We start from the raw sequence: 25,737 nt of genomic DNA on the forward strand, positions 1-25,737 counted from the left end.
CGGAGCAAGACACTGGCTTGCGCTCAGATAATTTTTTTAGTGTGCCCACTACGATGCCCAATTCACCGTAACTACTTGCTTCAGTGTAAACCCTTTCTCGATATACTTACCCCTCACCATGACACTGCGAGCGTTGACGGCTTGTGAAGAATTATGCACGCTTGTTTGGCTGAAGATACAATAATGATCCGGTGATTTCGCCTGAAAATTTCCCTTTTTATTCCTTTTTTTTCACATTTCGCAGCGTAATACTGTTGAAAAGGCAGCTGAGGCGACGAAAGTTAACTGCAGGGCTTTTTCGCATCCTATCATCACTTGCGTTCCGACGGCGGCATGATGACAGTCCTCACCAACCTGCGAATATAAAGAAAACCCATGGCAAATGAATTTCGTGGAATCCCGCAAGATGGTGCGGAAGCATTGTGAAAGGGATTCTTGGAAACTATCCGTTTGTAGCACGAAGTGACAGAGAAATACATATGGATCACATTGTGGCTTTTTAAAGCCCCAGAGAAATCCATACGGGTTTCTCTGCGGCTTGGAAAATCCAAACCGGATTTCTTGGAAAGGAAAGCTTCTAGATTAAGAAAAAAACTTAGCGCCGCTTGTACCGGGACGCGTAACACTGAGTCACAGCAGAGCTGGTGGGCATCTAGGTGGTCTTGGCTTGGCTAGGCTTTTACCCACTCATCGTTCCCTTTCTCACCCCTTGCTGTACTATACTATGCTATACATGGCTGTGCTTGCTGTATATTTTAGATCTTTATTTATGTATATGTCTTTGTACCACCTTCTCTCTATGCCGGTTTATTTCTCTGTCGTGCTATTTTTTCCCTCTTTCTTCCCTCTCTTTATCTCATTTTTTTCTCTTTCTATGTCTTTCTTTTTCTTTTTCTCTCCGTAGTCGTTCTATGGGCTTCTTTTTCGCTCTTTGTTCTCTTTCTTTCTATTTCTCTCTCTGTCATTCTTTCTGTATCTTTGTTTCTCTGTATTCGTTCTTCCCTTCTCCTTTTTCTGTTCCCCCTCACATATCTCCTTCTCATCCCACCTCTTTGCGGTACTATATTATACAAGTCTATGCTATGCTGTGCTTGCATGCCTGGATAGCCGAGTGCTTAAGAGGCTTGCCTTCGTGTCATGGGGACTCGGTTTCTAATTACGCCAAGAAATCTTGTTCACCAAGAATTTCTCTCTTTCTCTTTCTTGCCCTTTCTTTCTTTGTGTGCCTTTTTTTCTTTTTTTTTTCCTCTCTCTGTACTCGTTCTCTCCCCCATCAGAGCTATCGCATCCCATGCAGGACATATCGGTGCACGTGTTCTCGGAGCGAAGCAGGAGATGATGGCGACGAAAAAGAAGACGAAGAGAGCGCGTGTCAGTTCATGATGATGATAATTTTCTAATTGCGACACACGGCAAACCTTCATCATAAGAGCACTGCTGTAAAATTCACCATGGATTGGTGATCGAAACAGGAAACAACGCCTTTCCGGTGTGGTCGCGCTACAATTGAGCTAACCAGATGCTGGCAACTGGCAGCGCGAGGCGAATTAGCGAACAACTCGAAGCCCACAGACACTAAACATTTGCAAATATGTTTTGCAGAATCAATCCTGCCAGCTTACTGGATTCAGGCAAGCACACGCCAAGCTTCGCATGCAACACTTTCCCGGTAAAGAAAGGGTTCCTGGATTTTAACAGCGGGGTTGTTTAAGCTCCGAGAAAGTCCGTTAGTCGCGAACAAAGACTATCATCCTCATGAATCGGCACGCGTTCTCGTCGTCCTTTTCTTCCTCTTTGTCCTCTTGCTAATCTGCTTGGCTCCCAGAACACGTGCACCCAATTGTCCGGCGTGGGATTCAATGACCCTAACAGACAAGAGAACGAGTATAAAGAAAGATAAAGGCAGAAGGAGAGGGAGAGAGGACGAATAGAGGGATAGATACAGGAAAAAATAGAGAGAACGAAAGAGAAAAAATAAAGAAAAAGATAGAAAGACTTGCAGAAAAAAATAGACGGAGAGAAAGAGATAGAGAGAAACAGACAACAATATAGAGATAGACAAACAAAGAAGACAGAAAGTGATAGAAAGAGAGAGAGAAGCGAACAGAGATATATGGTAAGAGATAGGAGATAGAAGGAGCGAGCAATAGAGAGAGATAGAGAGAAAGAACGATAGACAGAGCAAGAATGAAAGACGCAAAAATGGATATAAAAAACTGTGAGAACGAGAACAAGAAAGGAAGTGAGGAAGAAAGAAAAAGAAAAATAAAGACAAACAAGGCAAGCCGCCCAGCTCCACATTTCCTTCAAGCTTAGAACCGCTGTAGCGAAGCTGCCGTTATAGTTTTAAGCTTTCCACTTTTGTACCACGAAAACCAAACTCACATGTCAAAATGTTCATGTACTGGTCGACAACATGCGTCAGGCCTCCGGGCAAAATCGCGAACGCTCCTCGGACTGCGTCGCACAGATCGTCTAGAGCAAACTTTGCAGGACTTGAAGTCAGAGCGTACTCCACAAGGCACTGCACAGAGGACAGAAGGGAAGAGGTCAAGGTACTGTTCCGCCGTGAACCAGTCTCGCCTCTAAACGCCATACTTTTGGACATAGACGTGCGCAGGGTGTTCTCTTAGGAGGGGCAGGTACGGTCAAATTTTCTTTGCACCCCCCCCCCTCCCCCGTCGGCAGAGCCCAAAAGATAACATGCTTCAGAATGGGCCGTAAAATGAAAATGAAGTGAAGATTTGCTTTTCGCAATGGCCGGCCTATGGTGCCCGGCTTTACATGGGTAAAGATAAGAAGTAAACAGTTCTTGCATTGCAACATCAGGGGCGTTCGGCCGCCATGATCGTCAAAACAACGCAGAGATTCTCCCGCCTCAGTCGACTCGAAGGCGAAATTCATCTTCTTTTTCTTCTAAGTCGATGTAGTGGACCTCCCGTGCACCCTTCCGAAAGCTTCCTGCAACTAACGCGCCTTTGCAATGCCTCCAGGATCGGCGACATGGTAAGCTGTCAGCAGCTCACCTTGTTTCGCACTCCTTCCGAGACCGTCCCACCTTTGACCAAGCAATGATGTGATGTGATGACGTCATGTGACGTCACAGTGACGTCATGATGACGTCCCAAATTTTGGTGATCTGTGACGTCGTGATGACGTCACATGTTGACGCCTTCACGTGATGATTTTTTTGTATCAGTCACTTGACGCCATCGACGTGGGACGCCTGCGCGGGACGCCGGTCAATTTGCTCGTCTGATGGGGCGTCTAACGCTTTGGCCATAAAGCCTGCGTGGCCCTAACCCTGTCCTTTAAAAAATGACGATACAGGTACGGCTGAGTAAAAGTATGCGGCAGACTTCGCCCTCTTCCTTAAGTGATCAAGGGAGTCGTGTGCTCCCCCTCCCGCCGCCCCGTGCACACGCCTGCGCTTTTCAAAGCTCAAAATGTCTCTCATCGCTTATGCTCGCAATGCACTGTTGCTGGTCGCCAAGGCTCGTCATATTGCACGCGTTCACGTCGCGGCGTGTCACTCTTACCAAAAATTTGGCTGAGGTTTAACTTTTGTAAACCCAGCTATCACGAGTGAAAAGTCTGTTTGGCTTGGTAACTTGGTCGATTCGTTGGCAATACCTCCTCTACCGGAGGCACTGCAAAACTACGATAGGTGCAGAAAGCTTTCGAGGGCGGGGAGGTAAATAAAATTGACTTCGAAAAAAAAAAACAAAGATGGCTTTAGTCTTCGAGCCATCTTAGGCGAGTTCACACACCACTCTGAGAGTTTTCTTCAGCGATCATGTGAGCCCAGTAGAGTGCTAACGCTCATTAAAGTGCAGGCTTATAGTTAGCAATAAAAATCAGATAGAGATCACTTCTCACCAGCAAGAAATCCACGAAAGATGAGATCACAGACTCCTGCAAACGGAACAAGCAAAGTAGGCTGAGACAGTGTCACCCTTATAACCATAATCCTCAATGCCAGCCCGTCAGCTGTAAGACCTTAGTCAAGCGTTCTTCGCTTTTGTGCCACACCTTCCATCGAGCCTTGATTGTATAATTGGTAACTAAATTATTATTATTATTATTATTATTATTATTATTATTATTATTATTATTATTATTATTATTATTATTATTATTATTATTATTGTCGTTGTTGTTGTTGTTGTTGTTGTCATTTTACGTCCACTCAAGGAGAAAGGCCTTTCAGTCATCTCCAGTTTGCCCGGTATTGAGAGAGCTTACTCCGTTTCATGCCCGCAAATTTCGTAAGTTCACTAAACACCCCCTCCCAACACCTGCCGCTCTCGGCTGCGTTTCCCAATCTTTTGGTACGTTTCCATCCCTCAGAAATAAAAGAATTAGTTCACCAAAGATATTTGTCCCTAACTTACGTCGATCAGATGTCCCTTCTCGCAAAGCATGGCGGTATCGTCGAAACACTGCAAGAAGAAGAAATATAATTGTAGACAGCTCAAACATAAGGTGATTGCAAAGTCTAGCGCGATTTGATGGTTATCGCGCCAGCGTCGACCGACGTAACGCCCCAGGGGCCTAGCGGCACGTTTCGGAAGAGCGAAAATCAACATTTACGCATCCTTCTCTTCCTTGTTGGCTGTTCCATGCTACAACAGTCACCCCTACGCCGAACTCTCCGCTCTTTCTCTCTGTTTACAGCTTTCCATTCGCTGCGATAAAGCGTATAGCTTGTCGGCTCTTATCTCCGAGAACGCAAACGAAACTGACAGGAGAGATATGGTAAGGCTGGTGCTTTTCGCTGCTTTGTTTGACCAACTTGCTAAGATGCACAAAATATGAACATTTAATCATCACAAAAAAAAATAAACATGCAGCTATCGCAGGCGGGAGTTACCGCAGCTTAAGGAGCAGCAAGAGGACCGAGTGAAGCCTGCTTGATTCTGGGCCTTGGCGCTGTTGTAGTTCTTGGTCGACGCTCGCGCGATAACCTTCAAATCGCGCTCGACTGTACAACTCCGTGTGGCGGGGAGCTGCGATCCGAGTCTTTTTAACACGAATGCCAACCAGTAAGCTCAGCTCTCTGTTATTCTAATTTAGGTGCCCTGAGCGAAACCCACGAAAGACGAACACAGAGAACAGTACATGTATTGGGCACACACCTGCCCTGCTCTCTTTGTTAGCCTTTCGTGCCTTAGCTCTACATTAAAAGAAATGGATTGGCCTGTTAACGATCCCTACGCTACCTACCCAACCGATGTGTAAAGAATAGTCAGAAGCATTTCAGGGCCGCGTGTTCACGCGATAGCGTTAAAGACCTCGTTTCACAGAAATTCTGCTGTCGGTGTCGGCGTCGTTGGTTGTGAGCGAAAACTCATCATCTCGTCCGTGACCGAAAATTCGATCAAGATGCAAATAAATAATAAAAATCTTACCGTATTTACTCGCATCTAGGCCGGCCCAGATTCTAAGCCGACCCCCGAAATTCGCAAGGCCAGTAAAGAAAAACTTAATCATTGTACTCGAACCTAAGCCGACCCCCCCCCCTTTTCGCACATTGTTTTTTCGAAAAAACCATCGGCTCAGATTCGAATAAATATGGTAGGTTCGAGTGAGAATCGAACCCAGGCCGTCTGCGTGGCAAGCAGGTGTTCTACCACAGAGCCACGCTGTTGCTTGAACACTATATGAATGTCATATAGTGGAGGGAGTCTCAGTAGCCAGGAATTTTTTTTTCTTGGGGGGGGAGGGGGGTGGCCCTTGCCGAAAGCCTTGACTATTTGACAAAAAAAAACGCCTATTTTCATTATTTATGTTCGGTAAAACACCATGTCTCATCAAAATTTCGGGCGGGAGGGGTGCGGTCCTGGCTCCAATATTCTGTTACAAGCTAAGAAAGAATGTAAGCCCCGCTCGCAGAACCGCGGCGCGCCTGTCCTACACCTGTGAAAGACAGTCGTGTCGGTTGGTTTCCGCTGAAAGTGTAATTTTTCTCGGCTAATGTAAGCACTACAGATATTAAGGAAATAAAGGCTGGTTGTTACTACCTAAAACATTACGTCTGGCGAAAGGAAATTTATCAGGACGTTCAAGTTTTATACGTAAAACCAGCGACAAAACGTGGATCTGTATGTGGGAGAGAGCTATCTGAAACACTGTAGAGGTGGTTGATGTCAGGAAGATGAGTAACAGCTATTGGATGAGCACTTATGCAAATTCTCTGTGGATTGTCAGCGTTGGCTGTGGGCGGAGCTGGCATTTTTTCTTAGGTTGTAGCCCAGTATAGCGGGCTCACAGTCCTACAAAAATACAGCCACCAATTGAAAAATATGTTAATAAATACTGCGGGAACAATCGAGTCTTAACGGATTTTCAATGTTTTCGACACTCCTTTACAGTTTTTGTTCAGTATCCCTTTAAAGCGTGCTAGAAATGATGTGCTTACCCTTCCTAGGCTGTTAGGGAAACCGAGCGAGATTGTCCCGTTGCATATCTCGTTGTCCTTCCTTGGTTTTGAATACTGCGAGGCCGTGGACCAGGGGTCAAAAGGAGCTGTAACGGGAAAGGTAATCTTCGCAGCAAATGTTGGACGTTGGGCAGACAACGTGCACAAGAGAAGCAGGCAGCGCAAAACGGGGACCACGAAATGAAAAGGCGCGCTCTGGCGGGGAAAAGAAAGTACAGACGCAAGACTCATTGCGCATGCTCAAGAATGACAGCGCCACCCTTCAATACGGTACACGTGCAGGCCCCAGAGAAAAGTCACTCTAATTAGATGCGAAGTATCTTAAGGCGGAGCTCAATCCGGTGGTGGTGGTGGTGGTGTGCGGCATGACCACCCTTACTGCGCATGCGCATACCCTCTCCACACACCTCCTCTCCACTCACCCTCTCCCCTTCCCCTCTCCACTTCCCCTCTCCCCTCCCCCTTTCCCCACTTCCTCTGAAACGCGGGCTAGACATGCCGAAATTCTCTCCTGCGCAACACCGCGATGAGCTCGAGCGCACGCGCGTCCCCTCCCCTTCTCTCTCCACTCCTACGCTGCCCCCCTCTCGCCCGCCTGTCGACCGCGTTCCCCGCTCGCCCTGTGATAACGGCCAGGCTAGATGGAAGATACGACGCGCGTAAGGTCCCTCTTCGCGTTCCACGACGCGAAGTCGGTATACTCGCGGACAACTTTTCTTGGCAATGAAGGAAAGCTACGGCCCAGCCACGGTGGTCTAGTGGTTATGGCACTCGACTGCGACCCGAAGGTCGCGGGATCAAATCCCGGCCGCGGCGGCTGCATTTTCGATGGAGGCGAAAATGTTTGAGGCCCGTGTACTTAGATTTAGGTGCACGTTAAAGAACCCCAGGTGGTCAAAATTTCCGGAGCCCTCCACTACGGCGTCTCTCATAATCATATCGTGGTTTTGGGACGTTAAACCCCAAATATTAATATTAAGGGAAAGCTACGGGGGCGGAGCGTCTGCACATGTACTGCTACGCGAAGTAGTCCGGTTTGGCGCGCGTCTCGTAACGCTGTGGAAAGTGATGGCTAGCGTTGCATTTCGACGCAAACGCTGCTTAGCGTCTAAGGTACGGGTAAAAGGCGCGACTTTTTCACGCACGCATAAACGCAAAGTGACAACGTATAAAATAAAAGAAATACAAATATCTCGCTTGTGTGCGCTGCGTTCCGTCTGAAAAAGCTACATGTACAAAATGAAGGAGTATTTTATATATCTCACGCAGAAAATACGGACGCAATTGTGGAACTGTATTCATTAGCGGTAGGATGCATGCATTGTGGCTCTGTAGCCTTCACTTCATTGCCAAGAAAAGTTGTCCGCGAGTATAGCATGCCCAACGAACGCCAACGGAACGCGATCGTGCAAGTGCTCCGGCTTCGCATCGCCTCATGGTCCCCTTTAGCGGGAGATGGTGTAATTTTTTTTATAAGCACGACATATTTCATCTTTGTGCGGGCCAATCGTCGCGTGCGCTCTACTAATATTGATAGGCTGAGTGTAAGCCGCAAGACGCGTTCCTATGTCCTTGCGTCTTGACACCCTTGCATTTTCTTAATAATTCCGCGCGAGTATCAATACATCGACTCAAAAGAAAAAGAAGATGGCTGTAGCCTTCTAGTGGTCTTAGGTGATTGCAAAAGGGAGCCTGTGAACTTATTTATTACCAAATAGTCTGATCACTTACAACCAGCTCACTTTACGTTTCCCAACAGGGTGCACACTAAATAAGAGTTTTTCAATAAAACCTGTTTTGGAGACCTAACCTGCGGAACGTACAAGCAATACTTAATTAAAAGGGCCCTGTGACACAAATTAAGCGTGTCGTTTTCATCGCTTCTCCTGGAACTGTGGAATACACCCATATCATTTCCCACGTGTCAAGCCAAAAACAAAGCTCTTATCATTTTATTGCAACGGAAAAACCACATTGACGTGAGACAACAGCAACACACAACGGCTATTTTTGCGATCGCAAGTGGCGCTTCATCACGTGCCAGTGACGACAATGACCGGGTGTTTAAATTGGCTTGACACGAGAAGTTGCAAGTTATAATCATATGATCCCAGTCAGGTCACACTATTGTGCGCTATAAATTACAAAAGCACTTGTTATACTTCCTGAGGCAGAAAATGATTTCTGTCTTTAAATATCATATTTTGAAAACAATTTCAAAATGACGCATGGTGCGCTGTGCAACGGCTGCCATGTGGTGAGACTTCTGGTATGTCTCTCTAAGAGGCGCGCGGTGATTGGCGCCTGCCATTGACGTTAGTGGCAGAGTGAATTGTGAAAGGGAACGTTTTTCTCGTCGTCTGTTGGGGTTTTGACGTTTGAAGACTAATACCTTCCGTGTCCGTGCACCAATTTTGATACTTTTTTTCACGTTCGCCTCAGTATTCACCACTACACACACTCCAGGGCTGCAGAAGGCAGACGAAAAAGCACTGCGGAGCCCCTTTAAGCCACGGGATGCTTTATACATGTCACTCGTAGTCATACCAAACCGGGTGGCCCGCGAACACACCTCTGCATAAGTTCCACTGATTACAATCAGTATAATACTTCTTTTAAGGCGAGAGCCTCAGACGCCTCATCAAACGCGAAAATTGACCGTCGTATCGGCGGCGTCAACACGTCTGATGATGAAAATTATCATCGCGCGATGACGTCACCATAATACGTCACCATGACGTCATAGATCGCCAGAATTGTGTTTTCATGATGACGTCACATAACATGACTAACGGAGGGGCGGAGGGGAGTGGAAGGGGGGGGGGGGGGCGAGGATTAGTACATCGACTGACAAGAGAAAGAGGAGGATGTCTTTCGCCTTCGAGTCGTCTTAGGCGAATGCGCAAGGGACCCTGTGAGTTTCATAGGCATCAATCGTACACAAAATTTCCAAAACCGGTTGGACCAATAGCCATGGACTAGTGGGGAGTGGCGGGCAAACTTACGTTCTGGTTCGAATGGTAGCACTTTGTTGAGCAGAGCCAAGAAAAGCTCCTCGCTGATCAAAAGTGCCTGGTACGGACTCCACCGGTAGAAGAAGCCGCTTATTGTGCACTGCGAGTCAAACGATGCATTGACAAAACGTCAAAAAAGCACTGGAAGTGAGTCAGCAGAACGTGTGCTGAAAACACGAGTTCGCAATATTTAGGTATAACGAACAAAAGTGCACGATTGACAAAGGAGTCCTAGAATTTGTACAGGAGAATGTACACAGGCGTGCGCCAGCGTCCCCCATTAGTGGGGGGCCATGTTTTATCGCAGGGACCCTCGGCCCCCGTCGGTCGTGTCCAAAAGACAACATGCTTCACAATTGATGAAGAATAAGGTGAAGCGATAACGTGCTTCGCACTGTGTCCTCTCTATGGCCCCTGGCTTTCCGCGAGCAAAATGGGAAGTAAACAGTTCTTGGAAGGCAACATCAGGGGTCTTCAGCAGCCATTATCGTCAAAGACCTGCGTGGTCATTACCCTGCTGTTTAAATAACAGGACAGTTCTGACTGAGTAAAAGCATGGGGACGACTTTGCGCCCCTCTTTAGGGGATTAGGAGGGCGGCCACACCCCCCCCCCCCCCCCCCCCCGTCCGTGCACACGCCTATGAAAAATGTATATATTATGCAATTACGAACACGAGAGCCTAGTTGTACTGGGAAAATTCTCCGAAGAATGACCATGGGCTGCAGCGCATCTGCTGACTTTGGGCTAGCACTGAAGCACACCACCGCGGCGGGTGTACCGGCGGTACAAAAAAAAATTTTTAAAGTAAAGTATAACACTCTCTACGAAGGCTTCGGTAAAGCTTATTGCCGTGATGGAACGAAAAACCCTCTCTGAGACAAAGTGTCAAGTCGGCATGGAGGAATATAAACATCGAGAAAATTCCGACTTTGCAAAAAATGAAATGTCAGACACGTGTTTCGGTGGTGGTGCCCCTGCCATACGCTGACGAATGCTAGAAAGAAAACGACGACAGACGCCGCGCCGATGCTGCCCGAAAACGACGTTTTGTGAAAGGCTGCACCGCGGAAATAAAACTATACGGTTACACATCGCTTAAAGAACTCCGAAAAAAGATTCTGCGTGGAGACTTGTGTCAAGTTAGCAGCGCTTGTCCTCCTCCTCCTCTTCCATATAAAAATGTGGAATAACTGAACTTCCTTAAGAGATGGAGAGAGATAGAGGAGTAGTGAGGAAACTTCAGGAAGGTTAAGAGGAAGAGAAACGCATGCTACCCTTCATAGTGGCGATAGAAATCAAGGTCACAGCTTCGCTGCTAGGATGAAGCAATGAACGCGATATCAACTAATCATAATGCTAACTCCTTTAGGAGCCGATCTCGCGTAACTCTACAAAGCGCTCGCGTAAGGTAATACGGCCGCTCCACGGAGTGAGGCTGTTTTCGTGCTGTCTGTCGCTTCAGTGCGAATTAAGCGGGGTGAGCACAAAACGTACAAAGGTAGGAGCTGCCTGCTGATGTCTGTCGAAGCAGCGCGCACGACCACGCCCTTTTGATCAGAGTTTGCAGGTGCTGCCCCATCTACACCCACCCTCCCCCACAAGGCACCCCTTCATGCTCCTTTAACCGACGGGGCCGGTCGGCGTGTTTCTTAGCTTCAGCAGCGCCCATCTGCAGCCTCTGCTAGCTTTCACTTGCACACAGAACATACGACGCATCAGGCGATGTAATCGAGTTGGACTTTATATGGAACATGACGGCGACGGCAAAAGCTCGCCTCAAGTACCCATATCATTGCTGTCGCAACATGAAAAAATAAAACAGACAAAATTAGGGCGTGTGAGAAAAGAAAATACTTACTAAAAACAGTTGTACTAGTCCTGGCAGAAGTGTCTTGTCGGATGCAACGTACATGAAAAAAAAAAGAATACAACGCAACCATTCACCTATGATCTGTAATATTTTATTCTTCCTTAGCCACGATATGCTTGCCCGAGATTTCTTGCTTTTCCTCTAGCTCTAGCATCAAGTATGCTCGATTATGGAAAAAAAATTAGGGGGAAATATTTTATTGTAATCATGCTGGGTCTTTAATCATATCAATATAGCAAAGTAGTCATGGCGAATAAACAAAATAATTGTTGTACAACAATTGTTGTTGTAAACTAAACTGTGCCTTCTTTTGCGTAGTAGCAGGAATAACCTAAACAAAACAATAATAACGTATGAAATGTGTAATTCCAAATGTCTAAAAAATATTAATAGGTAACCAATAACCGAAAATTTGAGCTTCCTAATGGGGGAGTTGTACTCTTGACATCTTAATTTTGGCGCTAAAAAGACGAACAGATGAGAGACGACAGGACAATCACTACTAACAACTGATCTGTTGCATTGGGTTGCGATGAGGTCTAGAGCATACATATCGCGAAGCATAATAATATCTGTGGTTTAACGTCCCAAAACCACCATATGATTATGAGAGACGCCGTAGTGGAGGACTCCGGAAATTTCGACCACCTGGGGTTCTTTAACGTGCACCTAAATCTAAGTACACGAGCCTCAAACATTTTCGCCTCCATCGAAAATGCAGCCGCCGCGGCCGGGATTTGATCCCGCGACCTTCGGGTCAGCAGTCGAGCGCCATAACCACTAGACCACCGTGGCGGGGCACATATCGCGAAGCAAAGGTTGTAGGGAACCCAAGCTCAGGTCAGGTTTGGGCGCGACGCTCGCGCGGCCGAGCTATGCGTTACTGGGGGTAGACGCTGCCGGCGAAGGCGGTTTGTCGCCTGATTTGGCAGCGGCGGCGGCAAGGACACGTGCGCGCATGCGCTCCTCATTCGGCCCGGAACACTGCTAGTAAGCAATAGTTGCATTCTGACGCACCACAGATGCAATCCGAGAGCTCTGCGCGTGCGCGGAAGCGGGGGCGGCAGTGTTGTGGCGATAGGAGACGCGCCCTGGATATTCCCCGTTATGGATAGAAACCAGAACAAATCAGCCTGTGAACTTGGAGAAGTTCATGGGCTGATTCAAGGACAACACAATCAGGCCAAGAAACCGCGACTTGTTACGACGTTTCATAAGTAGAGCAGCGATGCCTTTGTTGCTCTCGCTGCTACCCATTTTCTGCTTAAGTGCTGACCAAAATTATTAGAAACCACCTTCAGCGCTAGCAGACAAGGACGAAGGAGAGACGACACCACAATGCGCGAACTTCTTTTATTAGATGCGAAGCATCTTATAGCGGAGTTCAAACCGGTGGTGCTGGTGGTGGTGTGCGGCGTGACCACCCTTACTGCGCATGCGCATACCCTCTCCACACACCTCCTCTCCACTTCCCATCTCCCATTTCCCCCTCTCCACTCACCCTTTCCCCTGCCCCTCTCCCATTTCCCCTCTCCCTCCTCCCTCTCTCCCATATCCCTTTCCACTTCCCCTCTCCACTCTTCCTCTGAAACGCGGGCTAGACATGCCGAAATTCTCTCCTGCGCAACGCCCCCTCTCTCTCCTCTCCTACGCTGCCCTCCTCTCGCACGCCTGTCGACCGCGCGCTCGCCCTGTGTGAATTAACGACCAGGCTAGAGGGAAGACAATGACGCGCGTAGCGTTCCTCTTCGCGTTCCACAACGCGAGGTCGCTAGCATGCCCAACGAACGCCAACGGAACGCGATCGTGCAAGTGCTCCGGCTTCGCATCGCCTCATGTCCCCTTTAGCGGGAAATGGCGTAATTTTAATCTGTAGGTCTTTTGTCCACGTAAGGATGGTCAAGCATATTACTTGTCCTTACTTTACTAGTCACGTAGCGCCGGCAATGACACATCACATATACACATGTCCTGATTTTATGCCGGTGCTTCAGCTCAGAAAAAAGCGATACTAAAAAGTTAAATCCCTGAAGTAATTCAGCTGTTAGATGTTGCGCGTTGAACTTTGCCTACTTTTTGTGTACTTAGATTTAGGCGCACATTAAAGAAATTCGCGTGGGGGAAATTTGCGGAGCCCTCTAATACGACATGCCTAATAACCATATGTTGATTTGGCACGCAAAACCTCAGCGGTGATGATATCTGGTCCAGCAACACGCGTATTCAATTCAAAATTAATACCCAGCAAGAATAATAGAAATAATAATTGAAAATGATTACCTCTCCTTTCTTGCACAAGTACAAATCAGATCCGAGGCACTGGAACGCAAGAAAAAAGACAAACAAAACACAGCCATTTAATGATATGATACCCGAGATTTTTCATGGTAAATTTCATATATGGTTGTCTGGATATTGTGTCATGGGGAATTGGCAACTCCAATTATAGTTGGTTCCTTCTATATAGTCATGTATGAGGGCGCAAATAATTAATGAAGTTGTAAAAAATATATATTACTCTACTCACACCGCCGAGCTGAAAACGAATACTACACTTTTTGAAACCACGAGAAAGAAATTTGCGGTTAATAGCCATAGTTTATGTCCTAGTGAGAAAACTTTCTGTTGCAACAGCAGAACGAGGGGTCGTTGGGCTTGTCCACGATATTTTGTTATTTCGCGTTGTTTAGCACGAAATCATGTTAACGTGTGAAGCAGCGTACGGACACACCGTACAAAAGGAGCGAAACGACACGACAACGTTTGTGCCGTGTCTACGTGCGCTGCTTCACACGTTAACATGAACTGTCACACACTCGTCCAACCGTCAACTTTACTGAGCATGAAATCAACTGTTTTGCTGTTATAACTGCTACACAAGTGTGGCCACCTGGATGCACAAACGTTCACAGAGACATATTTCTATCTAATCAAAAAGTAAATTATCTTCGTCAATATTATTATAATTTTGTTCTTAGTTTTGTTTTCCTCAGGCGCCCATTACGACCGGATGTATTAGGCAGCGTTAACTACAGCGACAAAAGAAATAGACACGGACGAGCGCTTTAAAGGGACAGAAAGAAAGCATGCATCGGTTTAGATTAATAAATTGTACTCTGAAAACCCTAATGTCACTAATCTGACCGTCGTACGTTGAATATTACAGGAGAAAATCATGGTCAAAGTTTTATTCTTACATTTCGTGCCGAAATCTCCGCGCGTGACGTCACGGATATCAAAGTGTATTTTTCGTGCTTTGGCGACATTTGCTCAGCGAATTTTTCTGAAACTTGGTAAGTTAAGTCCCTGGCCTTTTCAGAGGACAATGTACTTCATTCTTATTGATTAGGAATTACGTAGCACCTAGCAGGCGCCATCGAAATCTACGACATCACGGTGATTGCTGCGGGAATTTCAAGCTGGCGTCGCCATCCGCTTTTCTTCCTTCACGTTTTCTCGCTTACCAAGCGTCTTCTCGCGGCAAGCGTGGTGATTTCGGAATTTCGAAAGAGTACTTTACTAATACGAGAAAAATCGCTTTTCTCTTTAGTGTCCATCTAAGGGACACATAATTGTTTCTTCCTTTTGTGCGTGACTGTGTTCGCTGCGGCCAAATAATGTCTCTCAGCAAGCACCAGCTAGGCCGACAAACAGTTTCTGTGAACAACGTAATTTCTTGGCAATTCCAATGCCTCCTACGAAAAGAAAGAAGCTAAATACATCAAATTACTTGGTACTAATTGCTTTATACTCACCTTCGAAAAGAGTACGAAAGATTATAATTTAAACATTAACCACTTATCTTTCGATTGGATACCCTCGCAAGAAAGGAAATCAATATAGTCAACGTCAATGACGAAAGAGACTTAATTAAGTCGTAAAGAAATACTAGCACACGCATAATGTACGTTTGTTATACCGAATACTTCAGGAAAAGGAGTACCAGGAATACTTGTTAAAACCTCATTCTTTCTGAAGTTCAACCCTAGGGGCCGCATTCAGCCGTGCAATGAGTTTACGTGCTCGCCCAACTTTCAACGTTACTTACGATTGCGTTACTGGGTCTTGTTGGTATGCATAGGCAGTAACGTTTTCTAAGTGCGCGGCAACCTAACCCAATCAGAAAAGTACAGTAGAATAGGACGGCAGATAACTCTGATATCTTGTCATATTTTGAGACATGACATGCTGTTGTTACCCTGCCGTATTTCGCGAGGCTCTGTTGTGGGTATTTATTTATTTATTTATTTATTTATTTATTTATTTAAAGTCCAAGGAGGGTGAGCATACATGATACACACTAATAACAGAATGAACCAAGGTTCAAAGCGTTTTTTACAAAATTTCTTTCGATATAAGAGTGTATCTTGCCCAACGGTTTCTTGCAGTGTTACAACATATATTCGCGCTATTTGAGAGACATTTCTGTTGCGACAATCCGGTGACTGTTGTGGCGACACATTATTCTGCGACGCTACAAATATCTGTTATAGCACTTTAGCTCTCAGTTATAACAACAGAGATTTGGCAGAATTCCGTTCTTTGTCACGACAATAAATGTCTGTTGCAAAACAAAGAAGTATGTCACTGCATCGGGATTCTGTAGTGACTACAGAGAGATTGTGTGCTAACAATAGGAATTTCTGTTACCTTGATGCCAAGTTCTTTGTCATTTTCAACTGGAAGCTGGAGTCGATTTTGCTACAACATAACGCTCGCGCAATCTGTTCACTGGTTTGAGCACGTCTGATTCTGTGGTTGTACTGAGAAACCAACGTACATATAGGCGTGCTACTATCGACGCAACATCGTGCTGATGTGCAGAGAGATAACCCTGAGTCAGTCAGACCAGTGTAATTCAAGGGGAATTCTACGGTGGTCATTACCTTTCCAATGCCGAGAATGTCCGGTATATTGGCTCTAATACAGGAACCTCTCGGTGGCCAATGGGGTGGCTTCTTGGTAGGTCTTGTTGATCTTGTCTGCGGGATTGTTGAAGGAACGGTTGTACTGGAAGTTGAGCTGGAAGACGGGCTTGATGTGGGACTTGACGTTGGGCTTGATGTCGGGCTTGATGTAGTACTAGATGTCGAACTAGATGTCGAACTAGATGTCGGGCTTGATGTCGGACTTGACGTTGGGCTGGATGTTGAACTTGCTGTGGAGCTAGATGTTGAGCTGGATGTCGAGCTGGATGTTGGACTCGACGTTGGACTGGATGTTGAGCTTGCTGTGGAGCTGAATGTTGAGCTGGATGTCGGGCTGGATGTCGTACTTGAGGTCGGACTTGATGTAGGGCTTGATGTTGGACTGGATGTTGAGCTTGCTGTGGAGCTGGATGTTGAGCTGGATGTCGGGCTGGATGTTGGGCTGGATGTTGAAGCTGTACTAGAGCTGGCAGTAGTGTCCGTATTGTTACAGCCGCAGTCTGTATGGTCTGTTGTACTCACAGAAGTGCTAGAAGTGGGGCTGGATGTAGAGCTAGAAGTAGAGCTCGAAGTGGGACTTGATGTAGAGCTAGAAGTAAGGCTGGAAGTGGGAGTAGAAGTGGGGCTGGATGTAGAGCTAGAAGTAGAGCTCGAAGTGGGACTTGATGTAGAGCTAGAAGTAGGGCTGGAAGTGGGAGTAGAAGTGGGGCTTGATGTAGAACTAGAAGTTGGGCTCGAAGTGGAACTTGATGTAGGGCTAGAAGTAGGGCTGGAAGTGGGGCTGGAAGTGGAACTAGAAGTAGGACTAGAAGTGGGGCTGGATGTCGGGCCAGAAGTAGAGCTTGATGTAGGGCTAGAAGTAGGGCTGGAAGTGGGGCTAGAAGTGGGGCTCGATGTAGGGCTAGAAGTAGGGCTAGAAGTGGGGCTTGATGTAGGGCTGGATGTTGAAGCAGTACTAGAGCTGGCGGTAGTTTCCATAGTATCACAGCCACAGTCAGAATCGTCCGTTGTACTAGCAGAAGAGCTAGAAGTAGGGCTGGCGGTTGGGCCAGAAGTAGGACTAGAAGTGGGGCTGGATGTCGGGCTAGAAGTAGAGCTTGATATAGGGCTAGAAGTAGGGCTGGAAGTGGGGCTAGAAGTGGGGCTCGATGTAGGGCTAGAAGTAGGGCTAGAAGTGGGGCTTGATGTAGGGCTGGATGTTGAAGCAGTACTAGAGCTGGCGGTAGTTTCCGTAGTATTACAGCCACAGTCAGAATCGTCCGTTGTACTAGCAGAAGAGCTAGAAGTAGGGCTGGCGGTTGGGCTAGAAGTAGGACTGGATGTAAGGCTGGAAGTAGGACTAGAATTGGGGCTGGATGTGGGACTGGATGTAGGGCTGGAAGTAGGACTAGAAGTGGGGCTCGATGTGGTACTGTATATAGGGCTGGAAGTAGGACTAGAAGTTGGACTACTAGTACTTCCGGTAGAGGCACTGGTAGGCACTGTAAGTAAATAAGTGAATTGCATTTTTACGGAAGAAATCTACAAACTTGCACACTAAAGCCAACAGTGAAAAGGGTTCAATGGTACTGTGAAAACATGAAAAGGTAAGTATTGAACCCAATCCCTTCTATATTTCTTGCACTTAATCATGGAAATACCACAGCGCTTGTCTCTGCACCAGGTACTATAGTTACAGAACATGACACGATAAATTCAACTCCGCTGATTTACTGGTCAGGTTATGCAGATATTTATCTTCAAAGGTACGCTTAGTGAACACCAACGACAAAAACCAAAAAGTACACGACATAAGGCAACGAGCGCAAATATATAGTAGCCCACCTTAGCCCAACTTATAGCTCTTCTCATGCGGATAAATTGTTTTCATCCCTGGAGTGCTCCTGTTTTAGCTTTTTTGGTGATAAACATATTGTATCCCTCGATTTCTTTTCTGAAAGCTTATGAAATACATTATTAGTTCATGAAAAAATCCGTAAACAGGGGGTGGGTGCTCGAGCCGACGTTTCGGACAAGTGGACTTGTCTTCTTCCAGCCTTTTAAGAAGACAAGTCCACTTGTCGAAACGTCGGCTCGAGCACCTACACCCTGTTTACGGATTTTTTCATCACAAGCTGCCATCTTCCACTTCCTGCCGTTTTTCTGGATTATTAGTTCATGACAGTCATTGGGACTCAAAAGCGGGTGCAGCTACAACTAACAGAACAAATCGTAATCGCAGATCATTACCTGTTGTATATCACTAAGACTGCTGTTTAGGCCTGTTTGCATAAGGGTCAAAGACAGAAAATAAAACAATGAGACCCACAATGCGTTGTAATTTTGCACAATATTGTTGTGAGGTTGAGCTTTGTGTGTTTCGTCGTTCCTTTATGTATCCATCTATATGCGATTTCTCTTCAATCATTTTATTCCGGTTCGACGAATAGGAGTGCGAAATCGCTGCTACTCATCGGTGGCATCAGTCGCTCACCTTTAGTCGTCGCACCTGTTGGACGCGTGAAACAAACCGGTGCCGTGGTTCCTCCTGTGTGATGAGAGTAGCGAAAGAGTTAGCATCAGTTTGAAAGCTGGTCTTGTAATGGCCTAGCAAATTTCTCAGTCATCATGACAAGATCGCTTTATTAAAATCAGCCCCTAACGCGGCCTACTAACACGTTTTTCTATGCAGTTATAACACACAATACGGCATTAAAGGGGCCCTGCAACACTTTCTGAGCATGGCAGCATTTTCGAGGCTCCTGCGAACACGTAAGGCAAGCATTATAGCGCAGCACGAGGCAGAGTAATCACAGTTAAGTTTCAAAGCCAGCTAGAAATCTCTCGCTCTTCATTCGACAAATGATGCTATGGACTCAATTTCAACTGCGTCATAAGCTCGCAGACAAGAAAATTGGGTGATTTGAGCATTGTGAGTTGCATAGTTAGCGTGTCCGCCGCAAGGTGCCGCCACGTACCCACGCTGCGCTCTCTAGTGCTAGAATTACATACAATAGAATTACACCAGCGCGCTCGTGATCACGCAGAAAGTGAGCCCCGCCTTCAAGGAAAAGAAAAGAGTGCTCAAGGCCTTAATGCGCGCTGATGTGCAGACGTACCTTCTTGCCCCTTCCCCCCCTCCTCCCCCTCTGTAGCTTTCAGCGTGTTCGCTATGAAGAAAGGAGAGAGAATGCGCGACAAATTCTGACTCCGCTCGCACATGGCGAATGCTAAAAACTGCTGCGCCGTCGATTCGTGAGGCAGTAAACTCTGATAGTTAAGTCATTTGATGATTACATGGAGAACTGCTGCAGGGCCCCTTTATAACAGCAAGCTGTGCGAGTTAGCCAGTGAATATTCGGTTACTATTTTGAATAATTTTCTCATTGTGTGCTTTCTCTCATAGTTCTTTCTCGTATTAGCGTAGGATGTCCTGCCTGCGCTTTGGAACCTTGAAACCAATTTCTGAGTATTTCACTGTGCTTTACACTCTTACTGTATCACTATTTGGCATCGAATGAGTCATTGATTGATTATTTGATTGAGTGATTCATTCATTCATCGATTGATTGATTGATTGGCGTTATGCGCACGGGGCCCGATTAAGCTATCGCGTTCTACTCTTGAAGGCGAAGCTCAAGCATCCTCCAACTGTTTTTTTTAAAGCTCTGTTATTCAGCCAGTCACCCTAAGTTTGGAGCCCTTGACACTATGGACAAATATACCCAACAGTAATTATGATTCTGTCTTTTTTTTGTGTCCTTCAAATAGGGAAAATCGAAGGAGCACTTACCCGGGGGCTTGGTTGGTTTTGGTTTCTTTGTTTTGCCTGTGAAATCAAGACACAGTTTCACCCAAAACGCGAAGCTTTAATAGCAATAACAAAACATTATGTAACTACAGACGTAAGACGACACAAGTATACAAAATAAGACTCATATTTGTAACGGAGCTCCATATTTCTGTAAACATTCGTTTCCACGTTAAACTGGCAGGGCGTTGTCATGGGAAGCAACATAGCTCAATATAAAACGGTGACAAAGATGGGAGACACACACACACACTGCGCTGACTTGCAACACCTTTATTCATGATACGGCAATGATTAACATACATATAGATGTATATACATACATATACACACATATTCCACTGCTATGTGCTACAACTAGCAAAAATTGCAGAATCATTTTTACTTATAGTTGAAGAGAGTACAAGCGAACACTGCGCACTGTAATATGGCAGTGAAATTCCGTTAAGATATGATATTTCCCAAGGTAAAAGTGCTATCGAAGGAGTACTGACGCGCATGCTACCGAACTTCATGATGAACTGTAACCTCAATTGTTTCACGTGTAACGTGTCGTGCGCGTGCAGGCAAGCGTGAACAGATCACACTCGATTGCCGCTAACACTGGCTTTGCTGCCGCAGTGTTACAGTGGTTACAGCGATCGACTGCTCACACAAAATTTGCAGGTTAGATCCCGACCAACGTTCCGACAAGTGGTCTTGTCTTCTACAAGGTAGCCTTGTAGAAGCCCTTCTAGCCGGCCTTGTTCTACAGGGCTGCCTTGTAGAGGGCAAGACCACATGTGGAAACGTTGCCTCCAGCGGCTACCTTGTGTTCAAGAACTTTTCATCTCTTAAAGACTGTGAGTTGTAGGACAAGTGATCTTGTGCTCTACTAGACAAACTTGTATAATCCTTCGTAGCAGCCTTCGCAGCCTTGTTCTGTAAGGCTGCCTTGTAGAAGACAAGACTACTCGTCGAAACTCTGTCTCCAGCGATGCCCCCTGATCCAGGATTTTACATCTCTTAAAGGCTACGAACTACAGGATGAAGAGAAGCCCCTCGTCCAACCATTGGCTCCAACGACAAGCCTTGTCAGACTTCTCGTCACTGACTAAATAGTCATTGTGTCAATTTCGAATGCCTAGAAACCAATTATCAATATGCCAGAACACTTTGATTTTTAACAGCGCGGCTGTTTAAGGTCGACGTTGAGCCGCTCCGCGCGTACGCAAACACTCGATGCAGCTGGATGAAGGCTAAGCGAAGATTGAGAGAGGAGACATAGCATACCAAGGCAATAGCCAAGTCGGAAGAGTGGGCAAGTGTATAGCGAGACGGAAAGCATAGCATACGCCTAGTATAGCAAGAGTGAAGGAAAGAGGGAGGGAAGTGGGAAAGGGTGAGGGGGCGTCAAGTGGCAAAAGGAAAGGGTCAGGGAAAGGGTCAGAGTAAGGGAAAGAGAAGAGAACAAGGAAAGAGTGAGGGTAAACTATAGTAAGGCTATGGAATGTCAGGGCAAGGAATGCGTACAGCTAGGGAAAGGAGGAACCTTGCTTTGCTTCAATCCTGCTTTGCTCAAAGGAGTTCGCCAATCTTTGCGCTTTTTGAGGCTGCCCCTCAACTCCGCTGGTGATTGGTGTATGCAATAGCAAAGCCACGTCTAATTTTAAATGTGAAGCATCTCTAAGCGAAAGCGTTTCAGTCTACGTATCTATCTGCCTACCTATCTAGTCGCCTATATATGGGTGCTCTCATGATCGCCTCCTTAGCTTGGTGTGAACCAAAATTGGCGTAGGAGGGTGAGAGGGTTTGACAAATATGACTCTCTCGTCATGAGATGAATAAAGTGAAAATCCTGTCACGTAGGTCGTCAAACCCTTTCCTCCAGACACGTGTGGCACATGCCCGTATACCACGGGTCGCGGTATGTGGGTACGGGCCGCAGGTGACTGACAGTCTATATCTACCCAGGAACGGCGAGAACAGCCATTGATAATTTAAATGCAAGAGCGTTAAGAAAAACCGACATCGGCAGCGCTCACCCCACGAATGCAAAGAATAAGAATCACAATCTCAGCAGGATTCGAGCCCAAGCATTCTGCGTGGCGGTAAGATAATCTACCATAGAGCCACATGAGGTTTTGAAAATACTTTGGAAAAAGAACCAATGCAGGAGTAATGTCGGTGCAGCGTCAATTGTGGTTGCAGTGCTTGCTATCTAATTTTATAACAAAGCAATAAACATTACATATGTACTACTATTCTACAGGCATCATGTCAAGTTAACGTCATTTGCGGTTCATATGTTGGTTCATTTTTATAGCAGTTTAATAAACATTACATCTGTATTCCTATGATTCAGCAAGCTGTATTCAAGCGTTCCTTGAATCCGGAGAAATACGCTAAGGAAAATTACTTATGATATGCAGATCATCGCACCGTAAAATTCTCTTCGTTTCGATAATACTCACGTGTGTGCTCTAAAGTGGGTGCTTACGTTACGTCAAACCATAAGTTACCGTTTAAACTCCAGTGTAGTCGACGGTAGTCGACGTTCTTCTTAAGCTCACGATCACACAACTACTACACTTGCAAAAACACATCGATCCACTTCGTAACGCCTGGCTCAAAACCAAAAAATGCAGCGTAGAGAATTACTCGCCGACTGCTTTGCAGAAAACTGATTCCACAAGGCGAATTTTTTTTATCCTTATTATATGGTAATAAGCAGGTTCGACTCACCCGGAGCCTTGGTTGGCTTTGGCTTCTTTGTTGGCTTGCCATTACCTGTGATAAAAGATTGTAAAAGCAGTAAAACATCATAACATTGCAAATTAATTAATGAAATTTGCCGATATAGCAGTTGATAGATGGTATTACTGAAGATTATCGAATAGTAGGCAACATTAGCCAACACGAGCCAACAATAACTGTCAATTTATCTGCAGTCTCTCACTACAACGTGCCTCGTAATCATATCGTTGTTTTTGGCATCTAAAGCTATAAATAAAATTTTGAGCAGCTAACTTGGGTCATCGCAAGTACTGCCGAGATTTGGGTCATGCATTTTATTCTATCTGTATACAGAAATTTGTTTCGTAAGTTGAAAATCCTACTTGAAGATTCTTTTAATTGAAAACTGTCCGGAACTTTTATTTTGGGTAAATTTTTCATCGGCGAAGTGTATGCTTTAAGCAATGTCGGCAAAGCTGCAGGGCTAGTACTTGCTTACTTTTATCGTGGTAGCAGACGGCGTGTTTTTAAAAGAATCTGAGATGGCAGCGCGTGCTCTAGTGGTTGTCGCAGTGACGTACTATTCAGCACGGCGTCTTCGAGATCTCAGAAGACCTAGAGATCTGGGAGGTCATTGTCAGAAATCAGGCGTTCTCAGTCCTGGCCGAGTCATTCTTCACTCCCGTCTAGGGGTAATGGCAGGGTTCTTTTTTCACTTCCTGTGTAAAAACGGCTACATTCATGAGCTTTTCGGGAAACTTCTCTTCTTGTCCTAAAACGTGAACTTTGGTATGGGCGCCCACGTAGGCTTTTGTCCTGTCTAACATTTAGATGAATATGGCTCTTAATGACGCAAAAATTCAGTTTTCTTATTCTTTTTCAGGGCGAAAACTTCATTACGCTATGTCTCCCAAAGTCATTCATCGCGTCACAACGACCTTGTGCCGAGGGAGCGCAAGTGTGGCAGCCGTGACGTCCCACCACGTGATCCGCTGCGAAGAGGCGCCGCAGCTGCGCTCGCTCGGAGCCTTGCCGCTGCTGTGCCACGTGACTAGGCTTAATGAAACCCTGTGTGTATAGCCTCTGCACTATCAAGTCAAACATACCTTTCGTTCGTCATCAATAGGTTTAAAAGAGTGAAATCTCAGCCAATTTTTTTTCTTATATATCGCAATATCAGGACAATACAAAGATTCCACTCACCCTCAGGTTTGGTTGGTTTCGGTTTCTTCGTTGGCTTGCCGTCGCCTGTGGAAAAGCGAATCACAAATTACCGGGTCATTCACTAAAGCTTTTGTGAACCCCTGCGTGGTAGCTTAGCGGCTAAGTGTGGACATATCTACTAGCGCTAAAAATACGAAGGACGAGGTAAAGACAGCAGACAGGACGCAGCGCTTCTCTAATAGCGGCTAAGGTATTGCGCGGCAATACTGGAGCGTGGCCTGCGAGATAAGCTCCTGCAGCGCGCGGCGCTGCCGGAGCTAATCTCGGAGACCACCCCTAGATAACGCAGGTTCAATTCCCGGCCACAACTGGCGTATTTCGATCAGAGAGAAATGCATGGAAAACAACTCAAGGAATGTTATTTTAATGTTAATTAGCGAGATTTCATAAATCCAAAAATAAGTATTTTGATGTCTTCTACAAGCAATCTCAGCCCTCTAGGGTTGTCCTGTTCAGTGACTACAGTTCTGCTATGCGTTATATGCGGTTTGTAAGTATGAGTCACTGACTTAGAAAAACATTTTTTTTGTCAAGTCAGTCATGATTTATTGTAGCCGTAAATCAACCATTCCTTGGAGTTTTTATGCTACAAGCGACTATATAGGAATGTAAAAAAGGATATAAGTGTGCATGAGTGGAGCAAGAACGTAGTTCATTAAAAGATTATTCATCTGATTTATGTTGTTTTCTGAGCCACACTTAGTGTGTGTTCCCACTACTGTTCATTTCTACTTTTTCAATCTTGTTCTTTTTTCACTATGTTATACGTCGTTACCCCTTTCTCCATCTCATGTGCAGGGTAGCCAACCGAGACAAAGCTTGGTTAACCTCGCTGCCTTCCCTATTTTCTCTCTCTCTTAATCACATTAAGCAACGAATTGATTCCATTTGTATTCAATATTATCTTTCACCACTAGCAAAAACATTACTGCTACAACAAAAATGCTTCGTAAGGAAAAAACTTGCGAAAAAGAAAAGGCGGGTTGTGACGTAACCTTCACGTTTCCACGCCATGACGTCATAGGTTCTCAAGAAGTCGGCTATACTCGGCGTTAAAATTCTTCGTCGCTGCAATTTATAACATTGGGTTGTAAAGAAGCCAGAGGCTTAACATGTCAAGTATTGCGAGGTATTGAGAGCTTATGCTATAAAAAATAAACGTAGTTGAACACCTTGACGTCACATTCAGGTTGGTGTTAAGCGCGAAATTGGAAACGTTGAACTTTAGGGTTCGTTTTGCCTTCTAATAACGAGCCTATGAAATTGAAAATAATCGCAGTAGAGTTCCCAAATATTTCTTGCTAATTCAAACTGGATTGGTGCTTCGGTTCTCTGTTCATTTAAGTAGGGCGATCAACAGTTTCGGCTCACCTGGAGCAGGCTTCGTTGGTTTCGGCTTTTTCGTCACTTCGCCTTCATCTGTAAAAAAAGAAGTCAGGTATCCTTGAGTCTACAAAAACAAGCGCTATTGGTAGGGCTCCGTATTTTCGAAGTTTATTTTTCTTGGAATTCGGAGGGTGTTTTTCGTAGTTTATTTTTTGGGAGGAAATTTGGCGTTTATCGGAGTTTACTTAGCGTAAATCTCCAATTCCCCGAAATTCGGTGTTTATTTTTGCATTACAAGTTGTTGCAATGTGTTCTTATTAATTTTATTTCCAGTGAAAATGCGTTGCATTGTTGCTGATAATCCTAATCCTCTATCCTTTCATTTTTTTCTCACTTCCTTTTCATCCGCCCCATTAATAAGGTTGT

General features: G+C 45.6%; 1 protein-coding gene across 1 annotated transcript; it reads right to left on the reverse strand.

Moving 5' to 3' along the window:
* Nucleotides 1–346: 346 nt before the first annotated feature.
* Nucleotides 347–24,656, reverse strand: LOC119399152 (mucin-5AC-like). The gene is made up of 14 exons (XM_049417558.1): nucleotides 24,583–24,656; nucleotides 24,193–24,293; nucleotides 23,965–24,009; nucleotides 22,771–22,815; nucleotides 20,029–20,064; nucleotides 18,730–18,783; nucleotides 16,215–17,737; nucleotides 13,609–13,647; nucleotides 9,448–9,556; nucleotides 6,422–6,528; nucleotides 4,395–4,442; nucleotides 3,880–3,915; nucleotides 2,386–2,524; nucleotides 347–354 (listed from the first exon to the last, which is right to left on the reverse strand). Exons 1-14 carry the CDS (start codon nucleotides 24,654–24,656, stop codon nucleotides 347–349), a joined length of 2,364 nt encoding a protein of 787 aa, XP_049273515.1.
* Between the last annotated feature and the right edge of the window lie 1,081 nt (nucleotides 24,657–25,737).

The sequence above is a fragment of the Rhipicephalus sanguineus genome, chromosome 7 (assembly GCF_013339695.2).
Source record: "Rhipicephalus sanguineus isolate Rsan-2018 chromosome 7, BIME_Rsan_1.4, whole genome shotgun sequence".
Lineage (NCBI taxonomy): Eukaryota > Metazoa > Arthropoda > Arachnida > Ixodida > Ixodidae > Rhipicephalus > Rhipicephalus sanguineus.